Below are 23,706 nucleotides of genomic sequence, written 5' to 3' on the forward strand. Positions count from 1 at the left end.
AACGCAAGGTGCTTCGCAGTGTGTTTGAACACTGGACCTTGAGGTTGCAAAGCGAACCTACATAAAGCACCTACATAGTATATATATATATATATATATATATATATATATATATATATATATAAGAAAAAGGTGTTCAGAATGCTGGATGGTTGTAAAGATATATATTTATTTACATATCACATATTATTTCTTCATATTAGCGCTTTCAACTACTCCTGTAGTTTCATCAGAAATGTCCAATATATATAAATATATATATATGCATGCATGCATATATGTTTTTTGTGTCTGTTTTCCATTGTGACACAAGTTGGGTGGTTAGCTAGGATCCAGTGGATTAGAGGACCACGTCGTGCTCCAGTGTTTCAGTTTTTGCCTGGTTTCTATGACTGGATGGCCTTCCTAACGCCAATCACATTACAATGTGTACTAATGGCTTTTTTTTTTCCGTGGCATCAGCACCAGTGAGGTGTACTTTGTAAGTTGCAAGAGGAAAATAGCCTCCTTGAAAGGGAGAATAGCGATCGTTTTATGTGAGAAGTAGAGAGGTTAATATATGATGTGAGGAGCAGAGACTGGTTTGTCGAGGAGATTCATGGCTACTTTGCATTTTATTTGGGTGGGTGAAGATTTTTGGTGTGGTGCTGCAGAGAGATTAATGAGGTGGCAGTAAGTACCAGAACGTGTATTCAAGGCAACATGGTCCAGAAGGTGAATAGAAGAGTGCATGGAGACAGGGTTCTCAGCAAGGGTTGGAAGAATGAGGTGAGAGTGAAGATGGTCAGATCTATAGACGAAGTGAATGATAGTGGAGGTGGTGATCGATGGGGATTATGAGTGGGAGGATAAATAGATGTCTATTGGGTGTAGATCAGAGAGGAGGGAGTGGTGACTGGCAGTACAGAAATGGTATGAAATGATTCCCGTAGTAACAGGTGCTAATTTTATGACGTACAGCAACAGAATAATAGAATGGATAGAAGAGTGATATCGGGAGATGAAGGGTAGGGTCAAAGCTTGTAAGAGTGGTGGTGGGGGGAGTGAGAGATGGCTAAAACAAGGGTAGGGGTGAACAGTGGGAGGAGGGAATTGGTAATTGATAGGGGTGACAATGGATTTAGGAGAGGGAACTTGTTTACCTGGGTTGAGGAAGGAGAAGAAAAATGCACACAGCTGAAGTAATGGAAATGTGAGTATGCATATGACAGTCTCTCATCCAGTGTCCTTGTCAAATCTGCAATATATGTGTAGCTAAAGCCCTCCTCCCCCTTACAATACGGCATCATTGGGTCAAATGAAATTTGTTGAGGCAGATATTCTGCAGTCGGATGCTCTTTCTCTTTTGTCAAGCCTCACAGTTTCCAAGCAAGGTAATATTTCTCCATGGCTGAACAGGTTTTCACAGAATATTTGCCAACAAACAACACCACTAGTTTGATGGTGATACTTGTTTACAACTATTGCATGATGTAAAAACATGGAAACACACACACACACACATTTATATGGACAAGCTCCTTTCTCTTTCTTGCTACCAAATCCATCCACAAGACTTTGATTGTCCCAGGGACTATACGAGATGACAGTTTCTTAAAGTGCTGTACAATGAGACAACCTGAAACATGGTTGGAAAATCAGCTTTTCAACTCCTGATGAAGACATATATATATATATATATATATATATATATATATATATATATATATATATATATGTGTGTGTGTTTGTGTGAACGTGCACTTTGCAGTGTTTGCTGTTGTCATCTGAGCACATTGTGCCTTTGAATCCTTGTTAAAATGTGATCCCTCTCTTGAAAAACAGATAAGGGTTAACATCAGGGAAGTCATCCACTTATAAAACAATACCTTAAATGACATTTGGCCAGTCCATGCAAGCATGGAAAAACGAATGTAAAATGAACAAATATATCTTTATATATATATATTATATTACATATAATATGTATAGGGTGTGTGATCCTGTTCGGTCATGAATGACTATGGGATTGCACCTAGAAAGTTACCCTCTGAGGCACAAGTCCAGGTAAGGTTGTTTATTGAAGACCAGCAGTCACCCATGCATACCAGCCTCCCCTCTCCATGCTGCTGATGATATCCAAGTGAAAGGCAAAGGCCCATACAACTTGGCACCTGTGACATTGCAACTCATTTCTACAGCTGAGTGAACTGGAGCAACGTGAAATAAAGCATCTTGCTCAAGAACACAGCATGCAGTCCAGTCACTCTAACCACTGAGCCATACACTTTCACTATAATATATATTATATATATATATATAAAATTTGTATGCATATATCATTTGTATATATTATTTTCTTATATTCTTTTACTTGTTATTAGCTTGCAGCCATGCTGTCGCACTACCTTGAAGAATTTTAGTTGAATAAATCAACCCCAGTACTTTACTTTTTTAAACCTGGTACTTTATTCTATCGATCTCTCTAGGTGAACTGCTAAGTTACGGGTGTATAAATACACCAACACCTGTTCACAAGCAGTGGTGGGGAACAGACACACAGATATACACATATATGTATATATATATATATATATATATATATACATATATATATACATACATGATGGGTTTTTTTTGAGTTTCTGTTCACCAAATCCATTCAAAAGGATTTGGTCAGCCTGAGGCTATAGTAGAAGGCATTTGCACAAGGTGCCATGCAGTGGGATTGAACCTGGAATTGTGCGGTTGGGAAGCATGTTTCTTACCACACAACTACTTTTGTGCTTTAATAATATAACATATAATATAATCCAGACACATTTTTTCCTTTCATTCCTTTGTCGTAAAGTGTTGGCTTAAAATATCTAAGACTTTTCCATTCTTCCTGACCATCAAGCTAATACACTTGCTTGTTGTTCCCTCACCTGTCTTTTGTTTTCTCTACATTTGGAACATATATATATATATATATATATAATATAAAGATCATATGTTATATAATGTAGGTGCAGGCATGGCTGTGTGGTAAGTAGCTTGCTTACCAACCACATGGTTCTGGGTTCCCACTGCATGGCACCTTGGGCAAGTGTCTTTTACTATAGCCTCGGGCTGACCAAAGCCTTGTAAGTGGATTTGATAGATGGAAACTGAAAGAAGCCCATCGTGTGTGTGTTTGTGTGTCTGTGTTTGTTACTCCACCATTGCTTTACAGCCGATGATGGTGTATGTACGTCCCTGTAACTTAACGGTTCAGTAAAAGAGACTGATAGGATAAGTACTTGGCTTACAATGTCCTGGGGTCAACTTGTTTGACTAAAGGCGGTGCTCCAGCCTGGCCACAGTCAAGTGACTGAAACAAATAAAAGAATATGATCTTTGATTTGTTTCAGTCATTAGACTGTAGCCATGCAAGGGCACACGACTTTGAAGAATTTTCGTCAAATGAATCGACCCTAGTACTTTAATTTTCTTTAAGCTTGTTGCTTATATGTCTCTTTTACCAAACCGTTAAGTACAGGGATGTAAAGACACCAACACCAGTTGACAGGCAGTGGAGGTGGGGACAAGCACATGTACACACATATATGATGGGCATATATATATATATATAGGGAGAATTCACAAAAAAAAAAGCAAAAGGCGAAGACAGATGGTGTAGACAACAAACAGATGTATTAGTTTAATGCTTGGGAAGTGAAAATGTCTTTAACATTTCGAGCCTACGCTCTTCCACAGAAAGAAACAAGGAGAGAAAATAATGTGTAGTGGCTAGCGGTGCTGTTATGACTGTATGGTAAGAAGTTTGCTTCCCAACCACATGGCCTTGGGTTCAGATCCACTATGTGGTGGCACCTTGGGCAAGTGTCTTCTACCATAGCCTCAGGCTGACCAAAGCCTTGTGAATGGATTTGGTAGGCAGAAACTGAAAGAAGCCTGTCGTGTGTGTATATATATGTACACAAAAACTATTGAAATAACATCCTATAACCTACAATCACAAGTTCTAGCTACACGATTTCGATTAGGTCCATTATTAGTGTTAGTAATTAAAGCATTATTATTTCTATTACTATAAAAAATATCTAATTTGAATTAGATATTTTTTGTAGTAATAGAAATAATAATACTTATTAACACTATTCTATCATTTCCCTTTGCCAAACTGTTAAGTTTCACAATTTTGTAAATAATAATAATGGTATTTTTTATAAGCTTAAAGCAATCACTCTGCAAATGGCTATATATATATATATATTTATATATACATACACACAAACTTGAGGAATGACCACTAAAGTGGACACCTAATATGCATACAGAAAAGACATATATATATATGATGATGATGATATATATATATATATATAAAAATAATATATATTGATGTGTCACTGTTTGCCCCCCCCCCACCACCACTTGACAACCAGTGTTGGTGCGTTTATGTTCTTGTAACTTAGCAGTTTGGCAAAAGAGACTGATAGAATAAGTACCAGATAAAAGATATATATATATATTACCCATGCCAGTGGCATGTAAAAAGCACCATCAGAACGTGGCTGATGCCAGCGCCACCTGACTGGCATCCGTGTCGGTGACATGTAAAAAGCACCAACTGATCGTGGCTGTTTGGCAGCCTCTTCTGGCCCCTGTGCCGGTGACACGTAAAAAGCACCCACTACACTCACGGAGTGGTTGGTGTTAGGAAGGGCATCCAGCTGTAGAAACACTGCCAGATCAGACTGGAGTCTCCTGGCTTCCCAGACCCTGGTCGAACCATCTAACCCATGCTAGCATGGAAAACGGACGTTAAACAATGATGATGATATATAGTATACATATCTACAATTATAATTTTAAATAATGCATTTACTATGGACTTTTTTTGAGAAAAATGTGACGTGTGGTATGCCACCAATTTTTATCTGTGTATCAAATTTGATATAATTGTAATTTATCCACACTGGAAGATATTTGTTGAAATTTTCATTTAAAAATACCCGTTTTTCTGAAGGTTATGAGGAAACAAATCTGACCTGTGTGAGTTTTCTGAATCTCCTGACCCGGAAATTTTTGTCACCACAAATTCATATAAAATCAGAATCTAGACTATTTGAAACATATTTGTAGAAAATTTCATTAAAAAATGTCCATTTTTCTGGAAGTTATGAGGAAACAAAATCAGTGGGGCATGCAGTTGTGAGACTAAGATCACTTTCGACTGAGTGGGGCAAAGGTAGAGAGGGAGGTGGCTCTATGCTAGGATATCAGGAGTTCAGGTATGAAAGAAAGGGCCAGAACAGAACAGGTTTCTTGCTGTAGAGGAGCTACGTGGCTACTCATATAGAAGAGTAGCTGGGAGCAACTGAGGTCGAGGTGGAAAGAGATAAAAACAGTGTTGGTGGAAGTCAGTGGGGACCCTCAAGGTACAGGGGTCAGAAGAACAGGGTATGTAACTGGATAGAAGTTGGAGAGTGAAGAGTAGTTAGAGCTAGGGAATAGTTGAGGGGTGAAATATAATGAATGAGAAGCAAAGCTTGTGGGATGGTTGATGATAAATATACATTGGAGGCAAGATAAGTAAGAGTACTGGTGACTGTTGAGATTGGGTAGCATATAAATATTGTATATGCAATATATTATAAATATGTTATACATGTAATATAGTAATCCCGTGCCATGTCGCGGTTCACCTATCGTTTATTATTTAAGCTAACATCGATTTCTGCGTGCTGTTGTTTTGCATTTATGATAAAATAAATATATACAAATTATAAAAAGAATTTTAAAATATATACAGTACAGTACTGTTTCTACTTCGTGAGGTGGTTTTGGAACATAACATCTGTGATAGTCAAGGGATTACTGTATATATTTGAGATATATATGTATGTATATATATATATATATGTATATACACACACATTCACTTGCTAGGAGTTACTTGTTCCGAGAATCTGAGTGAAACTATTTAGAATAATTTTCACAATATCATGTTTGTATGTGTTTATTAAAAGAGACATATGTATGTATTTATATATACATACATATATATATATATTAATTTCTACATTTTCCTATCTTTGCTGATGTTATTTTATTAGTTTGAATCTATGTATCTCTCTCTCTTTCTCTCATGGACTACATACACAGACAGGGTAGCCCAATACAATTCCATACAAACATATTAAATGATGGTTTGAATTCTGAGCCATATACACACTCCTGCACAAGATAATTATTACAAGATATTACAATTGTTTCAAGTTGACAACTTTTACGAAGTGCATTGTGTGAACTATGGTTGTAGATCTATGTTTTGTGATCATTAGTAAAAAGAAACCTACTGGAAGACCATATGCATTGTGTGCGTGTGTATCTTTTAGACTTTCTGTGACTCTAAAAATACTGGAATATTTAGTTACAGCCTTTGATGTTTTAATTTCAAAGCTTTACCTTTCACCCTCCCTGTTGACACAAAGTACAGGTCAAGTGCTGAGACCAATAAGGCATTCTACTGCCTTGATTCCTTTTGATACCAGCCTGTTTGAAATCATCTTTGATTCCATGATACAAACTTTTGTTTTAAAATTATCTAAATTAAAATCTTGTATTGAAATTCCTTGTTAATTTATGTTCTAAATACCAAAGTTATAATGGCTTGTTATTTTATTAAATTCTTCATTATTTTCAAAATCAATTGAAACAGAGTCGGTGCTTTTCAACAGAAATATTGTGACAAAGGGATTTAAAGAAAAATAATGTACTAGATACATAGTCTGAATAAGATGGGTTGATCACAGCAGGAATGCTTTTGATCATAGGTGTATACTGTTTGAGCTGACCTTGGACTAACCAGATCAGCACAAATGTTTTATAAAGTGGTTGTGCTCTTGGTGAAGGCATCTCTATCAGAAGTTTTTGGTACATGAGATGTTTAAGCAACCCATCTGTAAAAATTGTCTTCTTGAACTGCCCTATGAACCCAGGTGTTCTAGCCATGTCTGACTATCCCTTAGTTTTGTGATATCCAGAACTGCATTGTCCAATGTCGTTTGATGTAATTTAGTCCCAGGTTTTCCCTGACTGTACAGACCTCTTATCAAAGGTGTTCTTGTTATCACTCCACATCTTGTTTTTAAGATTTGTGATTTAAAAAACTGATTTGAGGAAGTTTTGTCTTCCCACTACCTTTAGCAGGTTGTGTAGGCATGTAGGAATGGATAGCTGCTCCCTTGTTTTTTTCGATAGCTTATTAATGTGACAGAAAATTCAGTAACATAGCCATATCAGTGAACTAAAAACAATTACTGTTGTATATCAAGCATAATAGACTTTCACATCATGTCAACATACATAAATAATGAATGAATTAGAGCTGTGGAGATACTAAAGTTGTTATTTATGTCAGTGCTACTTAAACAGATTCATGATCAAAGGTGTTTCAACCGTTTCAATCTTTTTCTATTCTAGACATTGTATAATGTATATTAAACTACATTATCCAGTGTCTTTTTATTTATCACATTTTAAGACGGCAGTTGTGATGTTCAAGAGAGATTCGGTTCCCCTGTTTCTTGTATATTGAATCATTGCGGCCTTCTATCTAGTTATGTATTTGAGTATACACATGCATGCATGTCTCCTGCATTATAAAAACATTGCTTTCCTAAAATCTTAAAACTTATTTTTCATGGAAATCAGTGCTATGGTGAAATTTCAGGAAAACTTGAGGGATGCATGTAAATATAGTGGATACACACATATTTTATCAGTGTGTCCTTTTTAAAAAAAAAAAAGATTGAAGGGGTTTTATTTAAATAAGATTTGGCTGCTACTTCTAATAGTTTGAGTGACCAGGTAGTAGAAGTTCCCTTGTTTAAAGGATAAGCAACTTTAAAAAACTTTCGTTGCCTTCAACATTTTAGTATTTGACCTCTGTCTCAAGGTACCCATGTTACTATCGTCACACCACAAAATTGTTCTATTTAGATGTTTACAATATTTAATTGGAGCTCATTCCTTCCGTAGCTACTTTATTAGTAACTTAATATCCATTTCCCTTTGCTAATGACACTTCTCTAATTTTTTTCTTGCTGTAACCCATTTACAAAACTGTGTCTGATATTTTTTTTTCTCAAGGTTTGATTTTCCATTTTTTTTCTTTCCATTCTAAAATTCAAAATTACCATATTTGTTATATTAATATTTTACAGACATCTATGTTGTTGCTTATCTTTGAGTACTTACATGCTGGTGGCACGTTAAAAGCACCATTCAAGTGTGGTTGATGCCAGTACCACCTGACTAGCCCTTGTGCCGGTGGCATGTAAAAACCATCCACTACACTCTGGATTGGTTGGCGTTAGGAAGGGCATCCAGCTGTAAAAACCTTGCCAGATCAGATTGGAACCTGGTACAGCCTTCTGGCTTGCCAGTCCTCAGTCAAACTGTTCAACCCATGCCAGCAATGGTGATGATGATACACAATCACAGAATAATGCTTATTCTGAACAAATGTTTAGAAAAAACCTTTGAAATGCTTAATTTAATATGGGATCTACTTTCAAGATGTAGAAGATCTGGAAAAGGGACAATTTTGTTTTTTATATTTATAATTGAATAAGATCTGAATTGTAAGAAAGTTTACATTTGAAATTGTTTTTATATTTTTATTATAAGTTGCTGGCTTTGTTCAGTTTTGTTGTTCATACTGTCTCTTCCTGGTCTAGTCACACTGGTTAGCCATATGTAGGGCATCCAGTTGTGAAAATATACAATAAAATCTATTACGCATTGTTAATAATGCAAAATATTGCCTTGCCTTCTACATTAAGAGGATTGCTGTGGCAGGTGTAGGGTCAGTACAAGTATCGTTGTCCTCTTTTGACAACCATCAAACAATTCCACCATCATTTTTTTTTTCTTTAGCTTTATTACATATATTTAATAATGTAGTAGCAGGAGATGCATTAAAATATCAGCCGGTTAGATGAACAATAGTCATTTGACCTGCTAGAAATAGCTTTGAAATCAAAGTGGAAGAAGAAGTCCTGCTTGATCAGGGTTGAACTGCAGCCAAATAGTTTCAGATGATGAACTAAGAAGGGAGCCTGTACTTGTCTAGACTCTGCTAGAACCCCTTAAATCAGTAGTTCTCAACAACCATTTTTTGCCTGTGAACCCCTTTGATTCCTTTTTTACTCAGGTGGGCCCTCATAACCATTCTTTATTTAAAAAAGTCTTTCTCTTTTTATAATTATTAGCAGTATCGCCCGGCGTTGCTCAGGTTTGTTTCGACCCTTTAGAATTGGAATTTTTGAAAAGTAAAAAGTTTGCATTATGTAGCTTGTTATTCTCTTTAAGTGAACATTTTTCTGGTTGAAATACACCGAAAAATGGCGACACGGCAGTAAAAAAATCGTAAAAAATAGGGATTTTCATAGAAAAAAAGCACCTTTTTGATGTAAATAATTTTTGGTCTTAACATGGTCCGATTTGAATTTTGTCTTCTACAGAATGAAGAGCAAGCCTTCTATCATGCTCTCAATTTTGGTCAGCTTGCGCCACAGGGTCTCGAAGGAGATAGTGTTAGTTGAAGGCTACCAAACCTGCCATACACAGACAACTACAGCTTTATATATATAGAGAGATTATTAGGAATTGTTAAAATATTTTATGTATTATAGAAATATATATAAATTTATTGCACATAAACTTTAACCACAAAACCTTTTATGAACCCCCAAGGGTCATATGAACCCTGATTGAGAACTATTGCCTTAAATTGTCCTATTGTTTTGAAAGGATTTGAAAAGACTGGAAAATCATGACTGGAATACCATTGATTAAAGATTATTTGCTCACTCTACAGGTTTCAATGGAGTTATAGTCTTTTTTTTTTATTAAATGTTTCCCAAGCTGATCTTTTTATTTGTTACAAGTAACCTACTGAAATCTTATGTAAAAGTGCATAGACTTTTTTTTATGCATCTCTGATAAATTGTTGGAGTTATTTTAACATCCAATCAGTTTTATTTCAAGTCCTAAATATTTATTTAAATACTTATAAACTGTAATTTGCAAGTGTTAAAATTATAGTGCATGCATATTATCCTTAACACTTGCTTCTGCTAGCTAACCTCCTTATCTTGTATAGTCTTATATACACTCCTTTCTTCTCATGGGTGTAGTTAACTAAATTATTCAACAAAGCAGCTTTACTCTTACTTAAGCACTGAATTAAGTTGAATCTTTGACTTTTTTCTGTGTATATCAGAAATATCTATTGTAAATTTAATGCTGAAAGCAGTTTTTTTTTTTATACCAATCTATCTTTTGTTGAAGAATATCATCATCATCATCATTGTTTAACACCTGCTTTCCATGCTAGCATGGATTGGACGGTTCGACTGGGTCTGGGAAGCCAGGAGGCTGCACCAGGCCCAGTCTGATCTGGTAGTGTTTCTACAGCTGGATGCCCTTCCTAACGCCAACCACTCCGTGAGTGTAGTGGGTGCTTTTTACGTGCCACCGGCGCAGGTGCCAGGCGAGGCTGGCAACGGCCACGATTGGTTGGTGCTTTAACGTGCCCTGTTGCAATTGTGAAGTTTATTGAGGAAATGTGACTTGCAGAAAATACCAATTCAAATTTTTGGTTGATGTTTAACATTATTACTGGAATAACTATGAAATTTTGCAGTGAAAGGGTTAGATATAATTACCGACCTTGGTAACTTGTTAAATTCATATTTACTGAGTTAAGATTTGAACTTGGTTGGGTAGATTTTCATTTATTTATTTTTACTTATGTTGACTTAGAATTTTAAATTTAAACTTTTGCTCCAATATTTCATATTCTTTCTACTACTGGTGCCATGTAAAAAGTACCCAGTACACTCTGTGGAGTGGTTGGTGTTAAGAAAGGCATCCAGCTAAAGAAACTAGGCCACTTGTCAGTCTGTCCAGCCAATGCCAACATGAAAAACGGACATTAAATATTGATAATGATTTGTTGTTTGATTGGGGCTATGTTGGGAAACTGTCTTCAGTGGAGTTAGTCCAATGCATCAATCTCACTACTTTGGTACTTGCTTTTTTAATCTTGTAAGGAACAAAAGGCAACCTTTGGTATAAAGGACAGAACTAAATACTGTTAAGATATTTTCATTTGACTTATATATGCATCCATTGATGGGTAGACAATTTCCATTTGCAACATTTCACTTGAGAGTCTATGAATGACCTGAGGCTATGGAAAACACTTGCCCAAACTAGTGAATACTGGGACTGAATTGAGATCCAAGTAGTGAAATAGGTTTTTAGCTACAAGACCATATATACTGTATGAGAATAGTTGCTTCTTGTTACCATTTTAAGATTCTGTTTCTGGGGGATCCAGACTATATGAACCAAAAGAAAATATCTATCAATAATTTAAAGCAGTGGTTCCCAAACTTTCTCGGGCTCCACCCACTTGACATTCCTAGTGCCCTCACCCAAACTAACCATCACAATCATAGACTTCTTTCTGAAGCAAATTCGAAGCAACTGCCTTTCACAAATAAAAATTAACCTAATGAATTGCCACTCCATTATTGCCCCACTTTTTACATGAATCACTAACCTATTATTGCCCTACTTTTCTACAACACTCCTTGGAACTTTCCACCACCACCCCTCTGGGGGAAGGAAGAGGCAATTTTGCTCACTTTGGGAACCACTGATTTACAGTATTGGCAGGGCTCTTATTTGTCAAATACTTACAAGTTCAAATCTACTGGCTGTTATCATTCTGACAGCATTTATGATATTTGATCATTAGTACTAGATAATTACATTTTGAAGTGTCTGAAGTATATACACTCCCCTGCAATGCTATTGATATTCCATCTAATACTGAATGAGCTTTTAATGAGACTTTTCATCTAGCAGGGGTCTTGTTTGAGGTGACTTGATGTTTTTTTTTTTATACCACTGTGATAAGAAGCTTGCTTCCCAACCACATGGGTTTAGGTTCAGCCCTACTGTATGGCACCTTGAGCAAGTATCTTCTACTATAGCTCCCCACCAAGGCTTTGTGAGTGTATTTGATAGATGGAAACCAAAAGAAGCCTGTCGTATATACAGGGTTGGCCTAAAGTCACCCAACAGTAAATCAAAATTCAAGGTGTGGCTGTGTGGTAAGATGCTTACTTCACAATCACATTGGTTCTGGGTTCAGTCCCATTGCATGGCACCCTGGATAAGTGTCTTCTACTATAGCCTTGGGCTGACCAAAACCTTGTGAGTGGATGGTGGATGGAAACTGGAAGAAGCCCATCATATATACCTATGTATATATCAGTGTGTGTGTTTCTGTGTTCCTATTTGTCTCCCACCACTACTAGGCAATTGGTGTTGGTGTATTTACGTCCCTGTGACATAGCAGTTCAGCAAAAGAGACCTATAGAATAAGTACTAGGCTTAAAAAAAAATGTCTAGTGGTCGATTTGTTCAATAAAACACTTCAAGGCTGTGCCCTAGCATGGCCAGAGTCAAAATGCCTGAAACAAGTAAAAGCTTAAAGATAATGAAGAAAGGATAGGAGATGTTAGCAAAGTTTGTGTTTGGACAAGTTTTGGAAAAGCTCATCTACATGGTATATATATATATATATATACATACATTGCTGTTCGGAAAAAGTCCTGAGAGTGGGAATGGAAATAGAAATTGCCAGAATGAATGCATACAGTTCTTGAGAACAAAGCAAGCTTTGCACTGTTTCAGCAGCAAAACCTCTCAATATTTGTTCAATCACTAGAATCTGTTCAGACGAACACATGCATTACAGGGAGAGAGCAAAAATGCCACCCCACCCCAACTAACCATCACAAATATAGACTTCTTTCTGAAGCAAATTCAAAGCAACTGTATTTCATAAATAAAACATAACCTTATGAACGCATCATTTTGTTGTTTTTACATAAATCGCTATCCTATTATCGCCCCACTTCAACACCTCCTTGGAATTTTCCACCGACCCCAAGGGGGCAATACTGCCCACTTTGGGAACCACTGGTTTAAAACAATGTGAATAAATAAGCATTACTTTAACCCTTTAGTATTTAAACCGGCCATATCTGGCCAAAATAGCTAATCTGTTTTATGTTCAAACTGACCAGATCCAGGCCCTCACACCTACCCTACAATGTTATTCTACATGAAGTAATTGCACCATCAAGATCTTGAAGATATGAGACAATGCATGATTAATTCAAATCAATGTGAATCAATAAGCGTTATGTTTGATAGAATAATCTGAACACTAAAGGGTTAAACAGAGTAATCAGAATGCTACAGGGCTATAGTGTGCTGTGCATAAAAAAAGGTTGGGGAAATCTGTGGTGGAGCTGGTTGCTTCAAAGTACAACAAAGACCTCTGCCAAATCTTCAGAATTTTTGAAACTTGTGCCAACTTTACTTCTATTTCTATTTTGGATTTGCACTGTTAAGTCTGTTAGGATCCTTATTCACCTTTAACAAGACGTTGCTTAGTTCTGGGTTAGCAGTGATTGAGTAGATTGCATGGTCAATCAGAAACATAGCTGTGACTATCACAGACATTTGTATGTAATGTGAGAGTTGAGGGAAAATGGGTTGCTGTTTCTACCAGTCTGAGCTATTTGTGTACAATCTCCCCATTTGCTGTGACGATAGACTCTCCTTCCCATCTTTGCTTGGCAAGTAGTCTTCCCTCCCCCACTTGGGCGGTTGGGTTCTTCCCTTTCTGGTTCAATCTGTGTTTCTCCCCTTGGGTATAATACATTTAGTTTGCTGAATACTAAACGTGCTTTTGTTTTTAGGTCTTGTAATGTTTTCTTATCTTTTTGGGTTTTGCTGTAGATTGGAATGCTGAGAGGCGGAAACAGAAGAAACGTAGTCGTTGGGGTAATGAAGAAACAGATAAAACCATCATTCCTGGAATGCCAACTGTTATTCCTGCTAACCTTTCTGGTGATCAGGAGAAACAATATTTAGGTAGGTTTGCTTGGAAAAACTTTTTGAACTTTGGTAGAAAACAGTAATAAGGAAAATCCAGATTGTGTGTTTGTATATAAGTGTAGATGTATGCATTTGGGCATGTGTTGATGTATTTATATTTATATATATACATATATATATATATATATATACATACACATACATGGCTGTGTGTATGGGCATATATATGTATATATAAATATTTGCATGTGTATGTATGAGCATCTGTTTGTGTGTAATTGTGTGTGTGTGTGTATATATATATGTAAGTATGTATGCACATACACATATACACAAATGTCTAATATACTTTTATAAATGTGTATATAATGCATATATATGAGGGTACATAAATACATGTTAGTGAGTGTGTATAATAAAGATTTATGCAAGTGTATATATTGTGTATTCAAACGTGAGTAAAACATAGATTTATGTGTGTATATATGTATGCAATAATTCTCATACATAAATTTCTTTATATTTAATGGAGCTATATTTTTTAGTTAGTTGGAATAAATATTGAGGTACTGGTAAGTTTGTCTGTCATATGGTGTTGTAGTTGCTTCCCTTTCAGAGTCTTGTAAGTATATATATATATATATATATATGTGTGTGTAAATATATATATGTATGTATATATATATGTGTATATATATTTATATATATGTATGTATATATATATGTGTATATGTATATATGTATATGTATGTATATACATGCACTGTACATTGTTATTTACAATTTCATTTCTAATGCTACTATTTTGAATGGTGTATATTGTGTTAATTTATCCTTGCAAAAAGACAAAACAAAAATGGAGGGTTAAACCAAAATGCTATGTTTTCAGATGTCTTTTTTTTATAATTATTATTATTATTATTTTCTTAAGTTAATAATTTATAAAATGTTTTTTAAATCGTTTTGTTTTTTAACAATCTAGCAATATTTTTAGTCCTGCTCAAATCGACTTTATTCAAGTTAATAATATTAAAACTTGTGTTAAAGACTATACGAATATAATTAATTTTCAGGTGATTTTCTTAACAGTAAATTTTAAAATCAGATTTTTCAGCCTTATTCCTTAAGGTAAGATGTAATTGGTGTTGTTTGCAGAGGACTGAAGCTGTTTGCTAGGACTAGGTGATCAATATAGCTTAAATTGTTATTCAGGCCAGTTTGAGGTCCAACCGAGGCTAGCTCTAGTTTTTCTTTTATTTAATATACATACAAATATATATGTATATATTATATATATATATATGTATGTATGTAGTTTGTTAGATTTTAGAAAAGTAAAGTATTTTAAAATCTAAACACACGTAGAATGTCTGTAAACATTAAAATGCTTGATTATGGTAAATAGTAATAAATGTGTAGAGGTAGGGCATTTTATGCACATCATTTTAGGCAATTAACTTATTTATTTGCATCAACCACTCCTTGGTGAAGCTAGAATTCAAGCTATTTTTTTAAGTGTTTTGAGACTATTATTCATGATACATCTTTGATATAGTGTTTAAAGTAATGGATTTAGTAAACATTGAACATTTTAATTTTCATTCTAAACTTCAGGATGTATATTTAAAGTAAGCATTAAAAAGTCTTTTGCTGAGACCTAAACTAGTCTGATCAGTTTTCAAATGGTCTTAGATCACAAGGGAGTTGAAAAATACTCAACAACCCAGTTGTTATTAGGGGTACGGTTTTTTGAAACTTTATGAAAGCTATTAAGAAAAGTAGATATAAACAGTGACAGATGTACAAGTTTTGTCATAAGATATTTTCTTTCTGTAGCTTGATACAACTTCAAACTGCAGTTTTCAAAATTAAATACAAGAGCTGCTCACATACAATATGTTCTTTTTCGATTTCAGTTGGGGACTATGGTCAGTGTGGAGCATTTTCTTAAGGGTTTTAGTTGATTATATTCACCATCTTTCTATATTTTATCTAATTGTTAAGTTTGATCTATAACACATTAACCAGTTTTTAGTCACACACATCTATATACACATATATACGCCTCCACCCCGTATGGTGGGCTTCTACACAGTTTTTGTCTACCAAATTCCATTTTCCCAGTTTTGGTGAGTCAATCTACTCTAGAACTAATTTGTCCAAGATGCCATAAACTAGCTTCAAACTTAGGTTGTAAAGTGAATGTCAAAGGATGTACAATGATTTGTGTGTGTGTGTGGAGGCGCATGGCCTAGTGGTTAAGGTGTTGTACTGATGATTGCAAGGTTTTGCTTTCAATTCCCAGACCGGTGCTGTGTTGTGTTTTTGAGCAAAACACTTCATTTCATGTTGCTCCAGTCCACTCAGATACAAATAGGCAATCCTACAACAGATTGTTGTTTTGAGAGGGAATGTTAACCTGCCCATTTAGCTAGCTGGGTAGCATCATTCGAAAGCTACAAGAATGCGAGGAAGTGGATTGTAACTTCCAATAGTTCTGGTCAATACAGGGATGTGCATTATATCTGAAACAAGAATCTTACAGAAACTTGTCAATGAGAAATAAAATGAAGTTGCTTGGTTTATACTTTAAAAAGCAATCCTTTTAGACTCCATTTATGTAGCTTTGGCTATTGTTAATTTTACAGGAAATTTATAGGCTTCATAAACTTAATGTTTGTTTTGATTGCCAGTTCCTGTCAAGCCGCTCAACCCATGCCAGCATGGAAAGCGGACGTTAAATGATGATGATGATTCCACTTTAGAAACCAAGCTCCTTTCAAACTGTCCAATAAATGACACCTTTGAAAGAGGATGTTGAGTGATGACCATAGAATGAATTAACGATGATGATGATTAAAACAGTCGAAGTAGTGTAAATAAGTATTATGAAGATACAATAGCTAATAATCTGGGAAATAAATCTAATTACTCTCAAACATTTAGGCATTTTATATGGTATCTTTATGAACTGTCTTGTATCTTTTACTTGTTTCAGTCATTAGACTATGGCCATGCTGGGGCACTGCCTTGAAGAATATTTAGTTGAATGAATTGGCCTCATTACTTATTTTCTTTTTTTATCCTGGTTCTTATTCTGTTGGTCTCTTTTGCTGAATTGCTAACTTACAGGGATGTAACCACACCGATAAATTATGAGGGAGGGGACAGACACACATACGTAATGGGCTTCTTTTAGTTTCCACCTACCAAATCCACTCGCAAGGCTTTGGTAGGCCCGAGGCTATAGTAAAAGACACTTAACCAAGGTGCCACACAGTAGGATTGAACCCAGAACCATGTGGTTGGGAAGCAAGCTTCATACCACATAGCCATGCCTGTGCCTATGAACTAATGAAAAGTTCTTCCAGAATCATGTAACGCAGGCCCAGTAGTCCAGTACTCACTCAGGTCATCATTTTCCAGTTTTGGTTATAATTACCAGTAGCTATTTATATTTTAGTTGATCACTTCCCTTCTAATTACGCATGCATTAATATAATGATTAGTACAACTCTTATGAGCGTAGTGTCTGTCAACCCAGGAAGACATATCTCTGTTACCGTCTGTCTATATCCTGCTTACTAGATTTGTTTTTTTTCTTTAGTAGGCACTTTAGTAGCAAATAGGACAGGTTATCATGAATGGTACCAACCAGTTACTCTAACATTTCTCTGTTGCTACAAATAGTTACCTTTATCCTCTACAAATTTTTCCTCTTTCATTTCTGTCCCAGGTGAGATTTGTGTGTGTGTGTGATAATGTGGATGTTAAATGATGATGATGATATATGTGTGTGTGTCTGTGTATATACACGTAAGTTAACAAACAGGAGATAGTGCTCAATAAACATAACAGTTTATTTATTTACACAAGGGTGATGATTCACTGCAAATTATTGGGCAGATGCACCAAGTTAGAAACATAGAAAAGAAGCCAAGAAACCTCAATTTCAAACGCACACACACACACACACACACACACATTCATTTATCTTCATTATTATTGTTCAAGAAAACAGTTGCTTCTTCAGCCATAACCATCATATGAAATAGGGATTCCTCCCATCTCCATTTGACTAGGTTATTTTAGGTCTAACTCCTTCAAGTCCTCCTCCACTAAGTAGACTCCCTTGCTCTAGAGTCCTATATGTTGTTGATACGGTTTATCTTTTTAGGGTGAAGGCGTATAGCTTAGTGGTTAGGGTATTTGGTTCATAGTTGTAAGATCATGAGTTCAGTTCCCAGCGACATGTTGTGTCTTTAAGCAAGACACTTTATTTCACATTGCTCTAGCCCACTCAACTGGCAAAAATGGGTAGTATCTGTATTTCAAAAAAGGCCATCCTTGCTGCACTCTGTGTCATGCTGAATCTCCCTCAGAACTACGTCAAGGGTCCATGTGTCTGTGGAGTGCTCAGCCACTTGCATGTTAATTTCACAAGCTTTCTATAGCCTTGGGCTTGACCATACCTTGTAAGTGAAAGTAATAGGAGGAAACTGAGCTGAAACCTGTCTTACATTGATAGCATTTGAAAAGACTCTTTGTTTCTGTCTCATAACTTAGTGGTTGTAGTGTGTACGTCTCCAAAATAAGACCGCTCTTAATATATACTTGGGTCAGTTAGAAATCCTTTAAGATGCTCCACTGATGCTGCAGTGTAATGACTGAAACTAGTAAAGGACTGTATAGTTAATTGCATATGAAAACTAAGTTAAGATATTAATTGCAAAGTTCACCTTTTTTCTCAAGAAATTGGGAATTTTTTTTCTATGTATAAGTATTGTAGTGGTGTTGATTTATTGTTTGGTTGTTATGAATTTATCTAAATTTAAGATTATAGATTATCAATTAGTTCAACTGTAGTTGGAAGGGTTTTTATTTATTTATTTATAAAGCCTCAAACTGGCCTCTATTGATGTTGTATCTCTTTAATTGATAATACTTGCTGCTATTATAACCACTTCATTCCAGTGCACCTGCAAATCGAGGAGATAAGTCGTAGACTGCGAACAGGAGACCTGGGCATCCCACCTAACCCTGAAGACAGGTTTGATAGCGACCTGCTGCTGCTATTGAGCAGTAGTAACCTTATCATTGTTTTAACTTCTTTTTCAACAGCCAGGCATGCAAAGAGTCAGTGCAAGAAATCTCTTTCTCGCTCTCTCTTTTTCTCTCAAATTAAAAGTTGGATGCAACATTAAAGTTATATTTCCAAAAAAATGCACACATCTTCTGTAATGGTATCATTTCTTTTGATTTTTTTTGTGTTGATTTTTTTTTTAACTTTAAATAAACAATCAGTATTCCTTTCTGTATTTAAAGACACACAAAAAAAGGGAGATTTACCTTTAAGTTCAATAAACCCCTCCCCAATGACATCCAACTTTTTCAGAATTCCAATAATACATTTATTCTATTTTGTTTAAATACTTGTTCATTTTTCAGCTGGTTGTAGTTGGTGTAAATCTTTGTTAAAGTCTAGCTGCTAGGGTATCTGTCTTAGAGATATCACCTGCTTTCTTTCTGGTACCATTTATTTGATCAGTTCACCCCTCCCCTTCTGTTCTTCCTTCTATGCCAATTATCACTGCTACTAAATCTAGTCACTATTTGTCTTCAACTAATATCTTTTATATTATTTATTTTGAGAACAGACTTATTTGTCCTATTAATGTTAAACTCAAGAATTTTAATACTTTTCATTATTCAGTGTTGTAAAAAAAATTACTGCTAAGATTTTATGCAACTCAGTTGATGGCTCTGGTTTTAGTCATTGCAAATCCTGCTCTTAGAAAAAGTCCTAAATCATAAACATCTGTGGTTCTATGTTAATTCTGCTGTTAACGTTACAGAAGGTTTACATTAGATTCATTTTGTTGTCTTGGATAGTTTGTGATGTAATTTTCTTTTACTTCTGACATTTTCTTTACTCTCAACATTTCTTTCTAAGTGTTCTCATAACTGCTTGCTTTGCTTTTTCTTTCAAGTTTTCTGATTTTATTAGTCTTTACTCTCTTACGGTGCCATTACATCGATCAGGTCTTATATAACAAAACAATTTCGTTATAAATGTTATTCCTTCAAGTGATTTAATTAGATCTTTTTAGAGATTAACTTGTCCCTGCACTTCTGCGTCCTCCAGTCAGACAATAATGTTGATAATCCTTACAGTAGATACCCTCATCCTATGTTCCATGGTATCCACAAGTGTCCCCTGAGACTAGAAAAATTATTACTTCTTTCTAATGTCATAGCTGCAGCTGGGCTATGGGGACAACCACAAAGTCCAATAACTTTTGACTGCTAGCTTTTTTCTCTTGTTTTATTCTGTCTTTGTCTAAGGTTTTCTGAGTCTTCAAAATGCTCTTAAAAACACAAGGAACTTATGGAATTCAAAGAGTGTTTCTGTGCATCCTCAGTTGTTTCTCCTGTATTATTGCACACCTGTTGCTCCAAGTGGTTTGATTTTGTATAGGTTTTGATAACCTGAATATTTGTAAGAATTTTAAATATTTGGAGCAGCTGGTGTTGTTGTTTCACCCCCCCCCGCCACCCCAGGTCATCACTTATCTGCCAGATATAGAATCAAAGATATTCCAACCTTGATCATCATGTCTTTCATTTAAACATTGCTCTGTCCCTCCCCATCCTCCTTTTTCTTTTTATTACAGTAGAGGGGTGATTTGAGGGAGATTTATTTGGCTGCTATTTCTAGCCATTTGAACAACCTCATGGAGGCTCTCCTGTTGTTAACATAGATGGATGCTATTCACAACACCACCGACTAGAACTGGACCATTCCACTGTTCTTCGGGCAAGGTACTCAAAAGACAAGTATGATACTTTGTAATGCTTGCTGTACCATGCTCCTCTGAGTTGAACGTCAGTCTGTACTTCGGAAGAATATTTTCTTTTTAACGGATCGTAACATTCCAAATTAGTTGACTACATAAACCCTAATTCTAGCAGGAATAACTAAGTCATCATTTATGTAAAAACATTGATATAGAATTTATCCCTTTTCTCATTCAAGTCTTAATCATCTTTTTTCTTTTTTTAATCCGTGGAAATTCTTTTCAGCTGCACTTCAAGACTTAATAATTCGTATTTGTTTTTTTGTCATAATAAACAAAATTCTTTTTTTTCTAACTTATCTTGCACTGGCTCTTCAGCACCTTCAAAGTAATTCTTTAAAAAATTTTAATTATTATAATATATATATATCTTTAATTATAATATTAATTATTATTAATAATAATGTCATTATATGATCTTTTTTGCTTTTTTTGTCTGTTGGGGGTTATATTTTCTTTTTTCCATTCTTAAAACAAATGAAACAAAATTTTAAGAATAAGAACAATGAAAATTACTTCCCCTGGTCTTGCTTCTCAGAGTAATTTTTGTTATTTTGTTTTAGTTAAAAAAAAGATTTTTTTCTTCTTACATTACTATTTTAATCTGTTCAACCAAAATAGTTTAATTAATGTAATTGAAAAAAAAAACAAACCAAAAAAAAAAAACTAATACATTCTTAGTTTAATATACTGTAAAAGTAAAAATGCAATTTTGTTATTGTTCTTGACTTTTGTAGGTACATATATATATGTGTATATAGGTATATGTTTATATACATGTATATATATGTATGTATATATGTGTATATAAATGTGTGTATGTGTATCTATGTGTATATATGTATGTATATATTTGTATGTATATACATATAAATATGTTTGTGTGTATATATGATATATGCAAATATGGAAAAAGTTTGGTCTCTGACCACATGGTCTTAAGTTCAGTCCCACTGTGTGGTACCTTGGGCAAGTGTTTACTATAGCCCCAGGCCATCTAAAATCTTGAGTGGATTTGGTAGGTGGAAACTGGAAGAAGCCTGTCATATAAGTATGTATGTGTGCAAGCAGTGTTCTTCATTTCCAAACTTCCATGAAAACATGTCTGGTCATGGAGAAATATTGGCTTATTTGGAAAGAGGTGAGGGTTGACAACAGGAAGGGTCTCAGGCTGTAGAAAATCTGCCTCAACAAATTATGCCCGATCCATGCAAGCACGGAAAAAGTTAACATTAAATGATGATGACATGTATGTAGTATGTATGTATATACATATATGTATGTATGTGTGTGTATATATGTATGTATGAATGTATATATATATGTGTGTGCGTATGAATGTGTGTATCATCATTTTGTATGTGTGTGCATGTGTGTACGTATATCTCTATATGTATAAACTCTGTCCTAACCATTTATGCCATTTCTTTCTCAAATGCACCACCCCATTAAAATTATTTTTTTCCTGGTATTTTAAAAATAATCTAAAATTATTTATTAAATATTTTTTATACTCATTAAACATTTTCTTTATATTGTACATGAGAATATTAATTTTTAAAAATTATTATTTCAACCTTTTTTTTTTCATTAGCTTTTCAGATAAATGTTTAATATATATATTTATATATATGTATAAATATATATATATATTCGTGTGTATAATATAAGGCCAATGGATATGGTCAAGGTAGTAAGGTGTTTAACTAGATGCTTCACTGTATCTAGTTTGGTTTGTCATTGTTCTGCTTTCAAATAGTTTTTGGGTCAATTTCATATTTCTTCTTCCTTAAGGGCATCAATAATATACTGTGACAAATTTGACTCTACTACTATTATAACCATACAAATATCATTATGTAATCTGATTAAAATGTATCCATGTAGCTTTGATAATGCTGATTTAGAAGGTTCCCTTCATATTCTGATTTTTATTTCCTGCTTTTTGCAGACTTCTGATAGAAGTCAGCAATGCTATTGAACTTACATCTGAATATTTGAACCACAAATAGCTTTGAACATTTCTTTTACTCTGCTCTGCAAAGCAGCTGATGGTATCAAACTGTGTTGGTTTTGTGATTACAGTTGGGATAAGTGGTGTGTGATATGGTGCTGAAGGCTAGAGAAGAAAAATACTTCTGCAGTTATGATAATCCATAGCTATTAAGTAATGTCCCAACAATATCCAGCTACTTTCTGATGACCTGACCTGGCTCTCTTGAAATGAGGGGTGTTCTAGAATAGCATTTCCTTGCATGCTTGTTGGTAAGAGTCAGTACTCCTGTATAATTTTAACAAGTTTGTATTCGACTGACCAAGCAGTATTTAGCGACGAGGCATATAGTTTGATCTAAGAGGAAAATTAGTATGAGTATAGATTAACCAGGCTCTGTTATCTAATGTGGGGCCTTTAAGTGAAAGCTTGATTGTCGTATACTCTTTCAAGGAAGAATATAGTAGTGTCTCCCCCTATAAAGGTGAAACGATCAGGGATGTGGCACCACATGTTTACTTGGTAGACTGAAAGACAAAGAAATCTTTTTTTCAATATCAGTAACTCTTCACCCTCATCATTGAAATAACTTGTCCTGCTACACTCTTTTAATCATATAGTCAGTACCAGTAATATACAGTGATGAATTTGATCTTGCAAATATCTTATGTGATCCACTTAAAATGCAGCTGTATAGTTTTATCAGTCTAATATTGGATTAGTCAGATCCCTTTGGATTCTGTTTTTCATCTCCCATTTTCAATGAAGTGCTAATAACAGTGTCGAAAGACGATGAGCAAAAGTATTAGACTGTAAATTGTTCGAATTTAGATCATTGTTGCATTTAAAGGATAGTTAACTAATGAATAATTTTCGTGTCCATCTCAGATTTTT

The 23,706-nt window shown here is 34.9% G+C and overlaps 1 protein-coding gene across 2 annotated transcripts in view; it reads left to right on the forward strand.

The window, feature by feature from the left end:
• LOC115224192 (splicing factor 1) overlaps positions 1-23,706 on the forward strand; it is a 65,127-nt gene that overhangs the window by 1,206 nt on the left and 40,215 nt on the right. For both annotated transcript variants that reach the window (XM_036513286.1, XM_029794948.2), the window contains 2 exons: positions 13,864-13,998; positions 18,937-19,012. In XM_036513286.1, the coding sequence (XP_036369179.1) occupies positions 13,864-13,998; positions 18,937-19,012 (211 nt within the window). The remainder of the gene's footprint in view (positions 1-13,863; positions 13,999-18,936; positions 19,013-23,706) is intronic.

The sequence above is a fragment of the Octopus sinensis genome, linkage group LG25 (genome assembly GCF_006345805.1).
Source record: "Octopus sinensis linkage group LG25, ASM634580v1, whole genome shotgun sequence".
In the NCBI taxonomy this organism is placed as follows: Eukaryota; Metazoa; Mollusca; class Cephalopoda; order Octopoda; family Octopodidae; genus Octopus; species Octopus sinensis.